This window comes from Myotis myotis, unplaced genomic scaffold (genome assembly GCF_014108235.1).
Source record: "Myotis myotis isolate mMyoMyo1 unplaced genomic scaffold, mMyoMyo1.p scaffold_m19_p_7, whole genome shotgun sequence".
Lineage (NCBI taxonomy): Eukaryota > Metazoa > Chordata > Mammalia > Chiroptera > Vespertilionidae > Myotis > Myotis myotis.
The window spans coordinates 22,466,644-22,482,157 of record NW_023416379.1 but is presented as its reverse complement, the minus strand read 5'-3'; the positions used below and the strand labels follow the sequence as shown (position 1 = coordinate 22,482,157).

General features: G+C 37.1%; 1 protein-coding gene and 1 pseudogene across 3 annotated transcripts in view; one reads left to right on the top strand and one right to left on the bottom strand.

The window, feature by feature from the left end:
- Positions 1 to 927: 927 nt before the first annotated feature.
- The window catches only part of EYA4 (EYA transcriptional coactivator and phosphatase 4), a 227,065-nt gene continuing 212,478 nt past the window's right edge, over positions 928 to 15,514 (bottom strand). For 2 of the 3 annotated variants that reach the window (XM_036318349.1, XM_036318350.1), the window contains exons 14-19: positions 12,863 to 12,921; positions 12,595 to 12,755; positions 10,140 to 10,254; positions 7,008 to 7,129; positions 4,936 to 5,036; positions 928 to 1,561 (exon numbers count right to left, since the gene is read on the bottom strand). In XM_036318349.1, coding sequence (XP_036174242.1) covers positions 1,481 to 1,561; positions 4,936 to 5,036; positions 7,008 to 7,129; positions 10,140 to 10,254; positions 12,595 to 12,755; positions 12,863 to 12,921 — 639 coding nt within the window. In that variant the 3' untranslated portion in view covers positions 928 to 1,480. The remainder of the gene's footprint in view (positions 1,562 to 4,935; positions 5,037 to 7,007; positions 7,130 to 10,139; positions 10,255 to 12,594; positions 12,756 to 12,862; positions 12,922 to 15,514) is intronic. The other variant, XM_036318351.1, reaches the window with a different exon arrangement.
- LOC118660680 lies at positions 14,746 to 15,058 on the top strand (annotated as a pseudogene).

The window sequence follows — 15,514 nt, the reverse complement described above, 5'->3', positions numbered from 1 at the left end:
CAGTAACAGTGCAGGCAGAAACTAAGGTATGTAGGTCTGTAATGGAGAAAAACTTGATTGATGTGTAAAGACAGAGAACCAGGTACTATTTCACTGTTGTAATTTTAGTAATGCTGCCAAGGTCCGGCTCACTTGCTAATTTATTTTATGATGATATTCTAGGTAAAATTTTCATTGATTCACTTTTTCCCTTAGAAACCATCTGGGGCATCCGCCTCCCACTACTGGTGACATTTCATTTTTGCAATGGCATTGGGAATAAATACACTTAGCTTTATTTTAAGCCTTGTTTACTCAATGTAAATTTTAAGCCATGTTCGTGGCATATATTCTAAGAAAGTTTATGTGATACTTGCTTATAATTTTTACGAGAATATTTTCCTCTACACAACTTACACTTATAAAAAAGTCACAATCAAAACAGTGCAAGTCATCATGAATATGGCTCTTAATTTTCCCCAATAAAACTGTAGAAAGGATACTCAGGACTTCAACGTACACTTCACTTCCTAAGTAAAGGTCCCACAGTCTTTCCCAAACCTTTTGCTTATGGTTGGATGCACAAATAGTTGCCTCATACAATTACTGGAATTACTAAGAACCCAAATAAAACACAAGCTTTGTTTTATTAGTATTGTTTTCTTATTGCAACAGATATTCAGTTTCTCGCTGATGCAGTATTAAGCTTTGATAGCTTGAATTTTAAATTTGGTCATGTTAAGAATGATCACAAAGGTTTGTTTTGTCAGTATCTACAGAGATTTTTTTAACCAAAGTTACATTGTAACACACAAATGCTGTCTTATCTTTAAGGCACAACACATCAGTATGAACATTCTGTTTGCCAAACTTAAAAAAAGAGACAATATTAGGTTCCCATTTCCCCTCCCGCTTCCCTCCCGAACAAATGAAAGAAAAATTGCATCCACTTTCAAAGTCAGCTGCTAATAAAGTCACAGTAAATTATCTTCATCAATAATTTACACAAATTACAGGTCTAGATAGGATTGTCCTTATACAGTCTGAGTGCATTCCAATTCAGATTTTCTGGGCTAGGTAGGCTAAAGTCAGATTCAAACCTCAGGGCTGAGAAGATCTCCAGTTGTGAGGAATGTTGTTGAACACCACCTTGTCAGACGGAGCACGTGTCGGTGCTTTGCCAGGGTAAAAGTTCTTTGCTAAAACTGTTAATTCCAGTTAGGACTCATTCGGTGTACCAGCAACCTCCACAGATATTTTTTGTTTTGTTGTGTTAAACCATTAACGTGTTGTAAATATAAGACCATAGAGCTTCCTTTCTGTAGCACTAAAGTTTAATCCCGTTCAGCAATCTGAATTCTTCATTCTGGAATTTTCATTCCAAATATGATTTCATCCTTTAAGACAATTTATATGTGTAAAGCCAGAGGCATTGAATCACACATAAAATTCAGTGTACTTGAAATATATAAAAAAATGGATCTCCAGCTAGAGAACACAGTTACAAATACTCTAATTCCAGTGCTTGATGTAGAGCCAAGAGGTCTGAGTGACTTGATATCCTCCAAAAGGGCATGTTGTGCTGTGTGGTTAAGAGAGGGGGGATGGGAAAGAGAAGGGGAGGGGATGGAGAGAGATCATGACTATGGTCTCAATGAAGCAGCCGTACACACAAGGATGTGTAGTCCACCCAGGTTCAAGGAAGGGAGTCTAGGAGAGGGATGATCATATTCTAAGGCTTGGTAGTATCAATATGGCATTGTCAAAATAATAGAGAAATAGATCTGAACTGGATATTGATGATAGGAAAAGTACATATAGAGGTTTCTTAGGTAGTTTACTATTTATTGTAGGAAGTATCATTACCAACAGCAGCAACTGGGAAAGCAATTTGGGCATCAAAATCTTATGTGGCTGATGGAAAGCAAGTTTTAATCACTCCTAAAGTTCCATCTCTCAGTTAAAAACAAAATTTAAACATGATAAACTTCCTAAGCCTAAGGTCTTTTGTCTTTCTGAGAGGAAAAGAGTGAGTCCCGTTCTACGTAAAAAATAATTTGAAGTTGATCTATATAAGTTTGAAAATAATGTGGAGTTGATCAACTCTCTTACTTTTCTGGAGTAACTGGTTTAAGTCAGTAAGAGTTGACCAATTTATTTCACTGGTATGGGACTGAGAGAAAGCACTCTTGCAATCATTCTTACGGGGGGAGAAACAGGCAAAGGGACAAAAAAGGGTTCTTCTGGGGCAAACATTCTTAGGCATTACAATGGTTTGTGGCCCTACAAAAATATACCAGTATCTGGTGTCTGTGTGGCTTAAAATTTCATAGTGGGATGTGCTCAGAAAAAAACATGTATAAAACAACTCCATTGTGGATAATGAAAAAAAGGAACACTGTACTAGAGCAATTAAAATCAAAGCATTACTTGTAATTTTTGGATGATGGCATCTTATAGAATATATATTTATATAACATATTTTGTATAATGAAAATACAGTTGTATAAAAAGTGAAGAATACATTTTATTATAAAATCAATCATTAAAATAATAATCACTATTGTTACATAATTCTTTGCTGTCTAAAAGGATAGTCAGTAGTCCCATGTGGTTATTGAGCACGTGAAATGTGGCTTGTTCAGTTCAAAATATATATTGAATGTAAAAAAAGAGAATGTAAACATCTTATTAATAATTTTCATATTTGTTAGGTGTTGAGACATAATGTTTTAGGTACATTGGATTAAAATATATTACTAAAATTAATTTTGTCTGTTTTTACTTTTTTTAAAAAACATGGCTTCTAGAAAATTTAAAATTACAAATATCGTTTGTATTATATATTTCTATGGGGGAATGCAACTACATTACTATTCCTAAACTTTAAATTTTCTTTTTCATTTTACAAAAAAAACACACCCTATATTTTTAGATCAAATTAAACACAGAAATTCACTAGAATTACATTTTTTTCATTCAGCTCAGATCTATTTGTAATAATAAAAATGTACTTAATATTTCTGCACATGCGATTACAGCTACATTCAAAGAAAAGCATGCATTATGGTCACTAGAGGAACCAACCACCTGTGTTTCAAAATAGAATTATAAGCCTTCACCATCACCAACACTGTACCTACATAAACAACCATTTGGAAATAGCATTCTGACCGAGGTTCTCATCCTCCTGGATCATCCTTTTTCTCTTGAAGTTTTAGGTGTAAAGCAGAGGTTACAAGAAACGGGTACACCAAATCTACTTTTCATGCCATAAACAACTAGGGTATAAGTTTTCATTTTCAAAGGCATATACTGTCTTTGGTTTGGAAAAGTGAATTTTATTGCCCTGACCCAAATATAAGTGAATGTCGCATAGGCTAAAAGACATGAAAATGTTCACTTGTAGTGGCTTGCACTGACTGCTATTTGTTGTGAGTTACTATGGTATCAACATGAAGATCAAAACAACATGGACTCGGACATTGACAAACTCCAGAAGATATTTCTTTTGTGTGCAGCTGGAAGGATTTCAAATAGTAGTCAGCAATGAAAGTTGCATTTCTGGAGACTGCATCCCTGACGCATCATACAGAATGTCCAAAGGGTCAGTTGCTGTCTAGGGCCACTGACTGCCAATTAAGACCCAGGCCCTCTGTGGGAGGCTAAGCCTGCACAGGCTCTCTGAGTGTTAATGGCTGCCAAACACGTCAGCACACCTTTTTAAAGTGGGAACTCGTTCTCTTTCTCCATTTTGCTTGATTTGAATTGACTACACACACAAATCATTTCCTTTCTCTTTTTGTGAAAGCTCTAAACTTTTCTAGGAAATTGTTTATGTTGATTTGGGGGGATCAGGTAAACACTTCAGCACATGCGAGTGTTTAGTGAAGGCTTTATTAGATGATGATTTGAAATCTCCTCAGGATAAAAAGGACAGCATTCTTTCTATTGAAACAATATAAGCTGATGTGTCATTGTTTCCAAATATTAATTCATCATTTTGCTTTGTTTATAAATGATATCACTGTTGTCCTGGCTAGATGATAGCTTTGCTATCATTCAGAAAAGGAAGCAGTATGTCTCTGTTGTGTTGACCGACAGTCTGGTGTCTGGGCCAATCCTGATATCATTCCTCTTTTGATCTTGGACCAACCATTTAATGGTTTTTAACTGCCTTGATATCTTCTTCAGAAATATGGGCCAGATGAAAAGGCTTATTTAAATACCTAGGGCCCAGGAGAACTTCTGAATATGTTCAAAGCCAGCTGCTTGGCTCCAATCACGTGCCAGTGGCTCACCAAAATAGACAACACGCTTCTAGAAGATGTGAGGCATGTTGCCTCTAAGTCTCTGCAAGTTGGCACAAAAGGATCTGAATAGTACATCCCTTTCCAGTAGTGTTTATTAAATTTTCTCATAACAGTTTCTCCTTCGGTTATTAAATCTACCCTCAGCATTTGTCATCAGGGAGCATACTTGCTACCAGGCACTCACAGGGAACAAATGGCATAGAGGATGGATGGGGCAAAGGGTAAGAACTGAATCCCATGATTTTGTATGAAGCTCATTAAACTTCTTTATATTGTGAAATATCATGTGCTTAAAATGGTTATTTCCCCCCCTCTTTCTTATAGATCATTCTCTCATTCCTCTCTCTCTCTCTCTCTCTCTCTCTCTCTCTCTCTCTCTCTCTCTCTCACACACACACACACACACACACACACACAAATAAATATAACTAAATTTTCCTGCATTTCCTGTAAAATTTCAGGCAAAAAATGCTAGACTCCAAATGGTTTATTTGAATGTAAGTATTGACCTTCTCATGCTCTTACTGCTTTGCATCTATAAATTTAAATCACTTATCAAGCTGCCATTGGGCCAAACTACAGGAATGCAAACGAAAAAGCTTGCATTAGAAGTATCACACCAACATTGTTTGAGACAGGTTACCTTTTTTGCTGCCTGTTCTTCTTCTACACCATCCCCAATTACAACATATACTACTTTTCTGCCAAACCTTTGCATTATTCGTTCAAAGCAACTTTCTTTTCCTGGAAGATAAATGAGATAAAGTTCAGAGTGAAGTTACCTGGTTAGCGGCATGCTCCTCATCTCGGCCATCTCCAATCACAACATAAGTTATGTTAGTGCCAAATCTGGACACTATACGCTCAAAACAGCTTTCCTTGCCTGAAAAACAATGCACTGCTTATTCTTCCAGCCATTGCATTCATTAACCTAAAGATTCATATAAAGTGGCAAGTTAATTTCTCTTGAACATCAATCACTTAAAACTAGCTTGCAGCCTCTGGGTTAATGAAATCAACAAATACGTTTGAACAGTTTAAGTCTTTACTTGGGGACAGACGATCAAACAAATACGTTCCATGCTTCAAAAAAAGCTGTAGGGTCAAGCATTTGACCCAGAGAAAATGTTAGTATCATTCACTCATATCGAACACCCTTGCAAACAACTGTAAGTTTTAACATTTATCTTTTCATTAGATGTAGCATTTTTTGCCAGTTAATTTTAAATAGTATAGACAGGTCAGCTGAAAATATTATTGTGAATTACTGAAGGTTCACCTATTAGGAAAGAGGGAATACTAAGATGTGGATTTACCTTAACATATAACTTTTTCTTCAAGTGGCTGGGAGCTAGTCTGCTCAGATTAAGTGTACTAAAAATGCTGTGTGGCCCACAGCACGGGTGACACTGTATCCTCTGACTGCACTATGGGGGCAACTCGCAGGATCTCTACACGTTCTTCAGTTTTATAACACTGGCATTATTCTCTGATTTTCATTCCCAGAATGTTCATATAGTCATGGTTACTTCTATACTTGTTCTTAATCTGATAGTTCCAAAAAAAATACTAACTTAAAGGAAAATATAAAAATATTTTTTTTCAGATAAAAAATTAGAAATAATTTGGCCAAAAAATAAATATTATCCTTACTAGAAGAAATGTTTTCCTGGTATAAAATTATTTGATATTTCATAACACAAAATTCTATATATTAATCCTACTAGCATAAATACATACATTTATACAAAAATGAATGGGGTTGAAATCAGGGCTCTGAACTGCAGTGCTTAAGACAACGTAGAATTTACTTTTTCAAAGCCTGGGGCTCTCTTTAACTGCATTCCCCAAACAGCTGCAACTACGGCTCCTTTTGCCTGTGTCAGTATCAAAACTCTGCAAGGCCCAGGGTGGGTTATTTTTGGGAAGGGATTTTAGGATTTTGAACTTCTCTTGTCGAGGTGCCAGAGCCTAAGTTTGTTGACCTTCAGGGCACATTACCCAACCCATCTATTTCCCCAGGCATTTCCTTGACAGACAGAGAATACATGACCTGTTTTATTTAACTCTTTCAGGATGGCAGAAGTTGATAAAGTTTTGTTTTTGAAAGTTAACTAGAAGTCTTAGTCTGTGAAAGGCACTTCAAGTAAAAGATGACTCCACAAATCGATATTAACAAATAAGCAAGGTTGTCATCCTTTGATTGCTACTGAACATTTTTGGAAATGTGGATTTCTTGCCATTCATGTGTTATGAATGTTCCAATTATGTTTTCTAATTCATGAAATTATTTTTTTCTGGAATTAAGGGCACTAGTTCAAGCCATCTGACACTCCCCTGCCAAAACAGTATTTTTATGTTAGATTTAGATTACATATACAAGGATAAAATACTATGTACCATGCTAAATAAAATATTATATGCCATGACTAGAGATACTGTGCATTATTCGGAAAACATGTGTCATGATGAAATATATATGTATATAATAAAATGAGTCAGTACTACCCAGTTGCTGGGTTCAGATAACAGGTTTTATAAAATTTGCATTTGTAAGATGGAGGGGACTTGTTATTTGAGTACTATCCAAATGTGCTTGATATTCTAACAGCAAAATTGATGACATGGAGAATCATGCAGAGATTCGAATTAAGGAAATCCTCCCAAACACAGAAGTGAACACATTTCATACCGATTTAGAAATAATTTTCTTACCTATTTTAGTTGCACTGTAAATATTCTCAATGGGGAAAGCACCTCCTAAACTATAGAGTAGAACCTTCGCAAGTGCTGGGATCAGTTGGGTTGTCGTTACCAAGACATTTACGCAGTTACTCCTAAGACAGGGAGGAAATACACATATTTGTTTTCTAATACTAAATAGTCTCTATGAGTACAGATTTTAAACTATCACTGTCGTCTCAGTTCCATGGTAAAAAGCACCTGATAATCTAACCATTTATTCAACAGTTATTTATGGAGTGCCTACTACCTGGCAGGCACCATGGCAGGTGGTAGAAATATATCCCCAAATGGGGAAATAGAAGAAAATGGGCAAAAAGAAGTCATAGATGTACGGAGTGTTTTTCTCCCCTTCTGGATCAGAAGATAGATACAGAGACAAGTAAATAAGACACCTTCCAATATTAAATGTGTTCTGTAATAACTGTCTCGTCAGGTCCCTTTGGAACCTCAGAGAATACCTACCTCAACCTTTAGCAGCCATGACAAGGTTAGGAGAGGGAGAATGGCCTAACTCTAAGTTTTAAATGTATCCAGAGCAGGTATTGGTTAGGGTGACAAGACTCTGAGTCCCTGTGTGTTCAGACCCTGGGAAAGTAGAGGACATAGGCAGAAAAAGGGTGATAGGATGGGTGACAGGAGTTTTGGGATTTTGTACAAGAAATAGCACAGATGATGGATCCTGAAGAAGGAAACCTGGAGAGGATCCTTATTTAGTACAGAAGGGGCTGAATCCCTAAATCTCCTCTTCAGTGACAATAAAGGGCAACTGCATTAACGACCGAAGTTTTAGTCCTCTTCAAAGATCCTCCCTTTGAGAGTGAGAATCTCTCATTCTGCAATTTATAGCTATTTCTTTCATGGTAGCACTGGGGTGGGGAGAAAAAGGAAATGCCAAGAGAGTGGAGACTGCTGTGAGGCAGAGACCCAGGAAGAAGGGACAGTGGTCCTCCTTCTTGACTATGGGAAATTGAGCCATCCTACTTGGAGGGGCTCACAGCCACATCTGTGAAATTGGGAATCAGAAGGCACATAGCTACGGACCTTTCTCTGTTCGTCTGTATCATGAGTTTTTAATACATATTGGTGAGGGCTGTAAAACATTCTCTATATTAATTTTCAGAAACCTGACCTCAATAATAATCTCTCTCTCTCTCTCTATATATATATATAAAAGCCCAATGACCAGAATGGTGGAACAACTTGAATGACCGGCAGCCAACCAGCCTGATGCAGGCCCCAATCGGCCCCCAGCACCTCAATAGGGGCCAGGCTGGCCAGCCAACCACCTGTGGCTCCTCCCCATCACCAGCCCGGCCCGATCGGCCCCCATTGGGGCAGGCTGGCTGGACCCCACCTGTGCACGAATTCGTGCACTGGGTCTCTAGTATAATTATATTATGTATAACACACATAGAATCTATATAATAATGTCATAACCTTTGGTTTTTAACTATCTATGAGACCTCTTTTTAAAAATAATAAAAGCTGTTGAACTCCTCCCCAGAGACATACACATTCCACTCTGTTTTATATGGAATTTCAGGAAACCTCCCCCCACCCCCCCCAGCTTTCTTAACCTTTGGTCTCTGTACCACCAGTTATGGAGATCTCAGGGCAGCAAGTATCATCATAAAAGCAACCTCTAATTGTGACAATTCTTCCTCTCATGGAGCAAGAACACCCTTTCTTAGGATTCCTCCTCAGCAGTCCTAATTGTCTCCTTCACAGACACAGAGAAATGTGATTTCTTTTCAGCCTAACATCTCAAGTAGTTGAATTGGTATTATTGTTCCACACATGACTCTTCTTCAGACTAAACTCTGTGGTTCCTCCCTCCAACTGTTCCTTTCATGTGCTTTCCACAGCCTAAAGCCTCTGGCCATTGGAAACAAGAGGCTTCAAATATGTCACAGCCCATTGGAATGTGGTGCCCACATCTGGGCAGAGTACTCTGTCCTGGCTTCCCCAGCCTAACCCAGGGGGCCACTGCCCTTCCCCTCCCCACTTAGCCTTTCTGTTATCAGTGCAGTTGCTGGTCATGGCCCATGGCTAGAAACCTGGCGCAGGATTTGACACACTCCTTTACTTCCATGTTCCAAATATTGGACTCTCCTTCTACCCTGCCACGGTTTTCCTGTATGCTGACTCAACCAGCCCAAACATCCTCTTTCCCCCCTGAATTTTGTGTTATCCACAATTTGTTAAGCATGCATTTATTTACTCCTCTTACTCAGAAACAAAACTAAGGAACAGGATAGTACAAAGACTCATCCCTCACCTTGCTAGCTAAGACTTCCAGATTTACATTATTTTATTCATTAGCATTTATGGCACATGCTGTTCAACTAGTTATAAGTCTATTCAATACTATTATTGAGACTAACAAGTCATTACTTCACTGTGTAGTTCAAACAACACAAAGGTTACAATTTTTTAAAAGAGTTTTCTCTTCCTTTTTTTAAAAAAAATATTTTTATTAATTTCAGAGAGGAAAGGAGAGGGAGAGAGAGATAGAATCATCAATGATGAGAGAGAATCATTGATCGACTGCTTCCTGCACATCCCACACTGGGAATTGAGTCTGCAACCTGGGCATATGCCTTGACCGGGAATCAAACCATGACTTCCTGGTTCATAGGTTGACACTCAACTACTGAGCTAGGCCGGCTGGGTTTTTGTCTTCATTTTTTTGATGCATTTAAGTCATGCATTTTATCTACAATGACACAAAGACTTAAAACATCCACCCTTTGCATAGACAGTGGTTTTATTTTTGCCATCATCTTCTATACTTCGTCACCAACAGTGATATCTTTTTTTTTTTTTTTAATTAGAAATCACATGCTCTTCTGTGGGGATTAGTGGTTATGAGGAGAGAAGGGTAGAGAGATGGGATCTCCTGGTTATTCTGAGAGGCAGCAACCCTCATCCTTTAGCCCCAAACACATACACACTGAAAATCATTGGACACAGTGAATTGTTCAGTCCCTTCAAATACTACAATAGTCTAGAAAGTAAAACATATTTATGTATGTTGTGCTAGTAAGACAATATATATAGAAACAATACAATATATATAGAAGCTACAACAATACCACTTACCTAGTACTAATAATTGATAAAGACTTAAGTGCATTTGTTAGCCAGGAGTCTGTCAAACCTTCAATCTCGGCCCTCAGCTGCAGCCACGCGTCTCTCTTGGCAGGGCCAAGCAGTCCTGCAACACCGAAAGCAAGCAGGGTCAGGAGATGAACCTTATCCAGGAACACCTTGTTTGGTTTCCCTTCTGTCTAGGTTAGATAATTTTTATTCCAGCCGATATCAGAAATTGAGAGAGAGACTGATTTATAGTAGTATTATCCTTCATTTCAGAATTGATTATCTATTCATTCATTCCTTCCATAAGTATTTATTGAACAACTTCTAGATATCAGGTACTGGGCTGAAAACTGGGATGTAACAGTGCAACGGTGGGCCATGGGTCACAGTTTCTGCCCTCACTGAACCTAGAATCTGGCACAGAAGATGCTAATCACCTGAGGAGCTTTGACCACTCCCCTGCCTGGGTCCCATTCCAAGGCTGTGATGCAAGAGGTCTGGAGGAGAGGTCAGGATCTACCAGCTTCCTGTAAGGGTTACCATACCTCAAATGCTTTGGCTGTCTGAAAATGTTTAGCTTCTAAATAACCACAACCATTACCACTCTGAAACAGTAATGATGGCATTATCACATGTAGCTTATAGAATGTTTCTAATATTTGTACTAAAGCTGTCAGAAATATTTTGTTTTATGACAAGTTAAAAATTGTGTTGAAAATCCTGAATCTATGACATAGTTACAGGCAATGGTTGAAACTATGTTGATGTTATGATAAAAAAAAAAAAAAGCCTTTTTTTTTTGCTTAAGTCCTTCCTTTTATGGCAAAACAAGATCATGTAAATCTATTACAAAGAAAAATTCTTATTTTAATTGTATTTCAGAATACTGGGAACACATATATAGTCCTTATCCCAATCTAGAGATGCTAGCAATGGGGGGATAAGGACACATATGTAATACCTTAATCAATAAAGGAAGAAAAAAATTAATATGTTGTGTCATGGCTTTATGATGGAACAATATGCAGCCACTAACTATGATATTTACAGGAAGCTGTGATGTTGGCAAAGTGTTTACAACCATGAAAAATAAAGGCAAGATTTCAAATTGTAAAAAAAAAGAAAAAAAGAAAGAAATGGACTTTCATGCCATTGTTTAAACTTTTTAAGATATATGATTATTTATTAGTAATCTTGTTAACTTTGAAATAATTTTAATAATACTCTTCAAGAAGGAAATAATAACATACCTGGGTGATAAAAATTCAGATTTTTCCAAAAGGATATTTATTTTAAAGTTAAACATATCACCCACAATTGATTTTAAATAGGATACCTATTTACTTGATTTCACGAAGTGTCTTATATAGAGCATTAGAATGAATTAGGAAACCTGAGTTGCACTCCTAAAATTCCGGGCAAGCCAGTAGCCTGCAAGGGCCTATTGCTCATTTGGAAATGAAGGTTGTCCATATGTAACCTTCCTTATGGTGTCTAACATTATTATTTAGGGTCTGTATTTTTCTTCTTCTTTTATAGTTACTGAGTATCTACTGAGCATCTGTTATGTGTCTTAAGGCTAGCAAGGCACTGGGATATAGGTGAATGGACCCACAGTTCCACCCTCATGATGAGTATAGGTGTGTTTAATATGGGTAAACATTTTATTTACTATATTGTATTCAATGACATGTATGTGGATGTACATATACATATGTATAGTATGCACAAGTATATTTAGTTGTATCATCCCATTTTAATTCTGGCTTATGTCCCTTATTCATCATTCTTTTTTTCATTTTTTAAAAAGAAAAACAAAGCCCAGAGAGAAACCTTTTATGTGACCTCATGGCTAATCTTAGGATCCTGACCTAAAATTGATTCTAATAGTAGAGATCATCAAGGTGTATGATATCGAGAAGCGCATTCAAGATCTTAGTTTTAAAGTCACAGGTTTTAAAATATATTTTTAAAATTGATCTCAGAAAGGAAGGGAGACTTCTTAAAGTTTTCAAAATGAAAAAAAAGCACTTGTTTATATTTATTTCTGGTAGGATTCCAGCAAGGGAATGCTTGCTAACAACTCTGTTTCCATGACTGGAGCTCTCGTCTTTAAACAGGTCTTCCCTCTGCTTCCATAAGTCCCTCTGCCTGGTTTTCACTGGCACCATCATAGCTGAAGAAGGTAAACTAAATGTCCTGCTGTCAGTCTTGACCAAGCGCCTGGGAATAATGAATTCCCAATGCCCTTGACAGAGCTGCACGTTTTATTTTGCTGTCAGGTCTCCACCCCCTCTACCCACTCTCAGAAACTTAATATTTTGGCTCAATGTAGGTCACATGAGCGCTTGATAACTTATTTCATAGTAGGCCAATCTCTAATATGGAACATGGAACTACAGTTCAAATTCTACCTCTATCTAGAGTGCCTTTATTAGAATTAAAAAGCCACACATACCTCCGACATTGTTCTTGTAGGTGTTGTATAATTCTTTTACTCTTCTGTAACGAAAAGCCAACTTCCTCATCCAGTCAACCCCTCCTCTTACACCTGTTGGCAAACAAAGGTTTGCACTACTTGCAGCTGCATGGAAGCCATCAGTTGCAAAACTGTAGGTACTGCAACACCCAAAATATATTAAAAAGAGATAAAAGAAATAATTACATGTGCAAAACTCCATAGCTAAATTTCTGTAGGAAATAGCGTACTAAAAGCCACGGCTTACCTTAGGTCCTGCCCATTATCATCAGAGGAGACATCATCTATATGAACTTGATCACACTCCTGTTAAAAACATTGGAAGAGTGATTTGTTTTTCAAATGATGCTTTTCACCATACTTAAATGTTTTTTCCATCTTCCCATTTCAATCAGGCTATGGCCAGAAGATGGCAGCATTTGCCCATTCTCTCCTGCTGAAAAATGGCACCATTTCTACTCTCTAAAATCTAAATCCAGAAGAATGCCATAAAAAGGTGTCCGAGAACATATGGCATGTGGGCAACTTAAAAAATAATTTTAGTGTTAATATTATTGATAAGAAACTCGCTTTTGAGTCTTCACAATAATCACTGGTGTTTCCTTTCAGCCATTTCTCCATTTCTGCTGTGAAGCTAAGCTAAACCTGAAGATACACAAAATTCTTTGGTCTGAGCACCTCGGGTGGTTACTATTATTTGTTGAGCAGAAACAGAGGGGCTCACTGATTAAGGAGATTTCTATGACTTCCTGTGAGATTTCTATGACTTCCTGCATTGTGCTAGGCCTGGGATACCATGAAAGAATTCATGCTGGTGTTATTGTAAAAGGCCTGGTCTTTTAACACAGGAAAAAAAAGCTAAGAACCATGGAAGGTGACATTTTCTTTTTTTCTTTTGCTTAAGTTTTAAAATAAAAAAAATACTTAAAAAGTAAAAGGGAAATAATGAAGAATTACCACATCCAATGCGCTACAAACTCAGAGGAAAATAAAGTGTAGGTATGTACACCCAACAATTGACCTGATTTAAATTGTAGTGTGCTCAGAACAAATGGTAACTTTTCTGCATAAGAATTCAGTTCTTCTTTACTGTTCTTTACTAGTCTATCTTCAAATAATCTGCAAAGTTTCAGTGAAATAGTACCTGACCAAAGGGTGAAATTTGGCCAGGATACTAATCTCAGAATAAATATGCTTTGGCCTCTTTGGGCTTCTTTCCCCCTCAACTGCTTGTCATACTCACAGATTCTGACTGTATACATAATGCTTACTATTCAAAAGAATTTAAAAATTATAATATTTGAAAATAGGATGCCATAGTAAAAAGAAAAAACTTTCCAGCTATTATTCTTATTCATTATAGGACCTGAACATATCTGGTAGTGAAAGTTTGCTATTTTCATCTCTAGCTTTCCACACTGGCTTTTAAAAAATATACAAAACCTGAATGACTAGCCCAATCAATACAATTTTAGTACATAAGCTGAAAATACATGTGAATTAATTTTAAAGGTTCATAGGATTTACGTAAATTATGGGTTTAGTAAATTTTGAATAAATCTCTACCTATTGTCACAGGTAAGAGAAGGCTCAGTAAAGCTAATCTGACTGGAAGCTCCCACAGGGGATGTTTGGGTCACTTGGATATACCCCCACTATAGGCACAATCCGGTACAGAGTAATCACTCAATGATTCTTTGTTGAATAAATGGCAGAAGTCTGGACATATTATCATTATTGACAGAAGTACCACAGTTATTTACTTTTTTTTAAAAATATAACTTTATTGATTTCAGGGAAGGGAGAGGGAGAGAGATAGAAACATCCATGATAAAAGAGAATCATTGACCCACTGCCTCCTGCACACCCCAACCTGGTGTTTGAGCCCGCCACCTGGGCATTCCTGACCGGGAATCAAACCCTGACCTGGAATCAAACCCTGACCTCCTGGTTCATAGGTCGATGCTCAACCACTTAGCCACCCTGGCCAGGCAGTTATTTAAATTTTTGAACATAAAGTTATGGTGATATGAGATAATATTCTAGATGGTGAGAATTGTAAGAAGATAGTTATATCAAGAGTAGAGGGGAGGGAGAGAGAATGAGCTAAGAACTCTGGTCATGAGAGGCATGACAGGACAGGCACTTAGAACGGTTCTTCCTCATTTTGACTGAGTATTCTTTGCAATGAGTACAGCCCAAACTTTAACCAAAAGGGGCATTTTGCTTCCAGAAAAATCTCAGGGAAAAGTACTTCAAGCAATAGTAGTAGCTCTTTTGGATTCTAAAAGAAAGAGTGGAAAGATTTAACAGGTTAGCTGTTAGCATGAAAGTTGGAAATAAATTTCATCCCCCAGAATATGAAGGCAGCAAAGTAATTCTAGATGACAAGGATTACTTCTTATTTAGAGATGGTAACCTTCCTGGTAAGTATGAAGACTGAATTAAAACACCATTGATATGGCATCACGTGAAGCTGCTCATTTCCACCTAAGTTCTAAAATCTTTCAACAGGTAAATAATTTCCATGTCTCTCTTTTACAAAAAACTAATAATATCCAAAAGAAACTTGGAGGACATTTTTTAATTACCCTGGCAATTAGATGTTATTTCTATATTTAATATCCTCTTATCCTAATTTTTAGAGAAATTCCTCTGACATTTAAAGTATTAACTCACATGATTAATTTATACATTTTGCATCAAAACTCATTTTTTTTTACTCCTGAGGACATCAGTATATCAAACTTATTGGACCATGAGCTCCATATTTGAAGTTATGTTTGAGATTTTTCCAAATGGAACTTCTCTTTAAATTTATGCCTAGTTAGCTATGCTTGTTGACTCTGGACTCTTGCCCGAGAATTACACTCCAGTGAAAGCAACCTGAATTTCAATC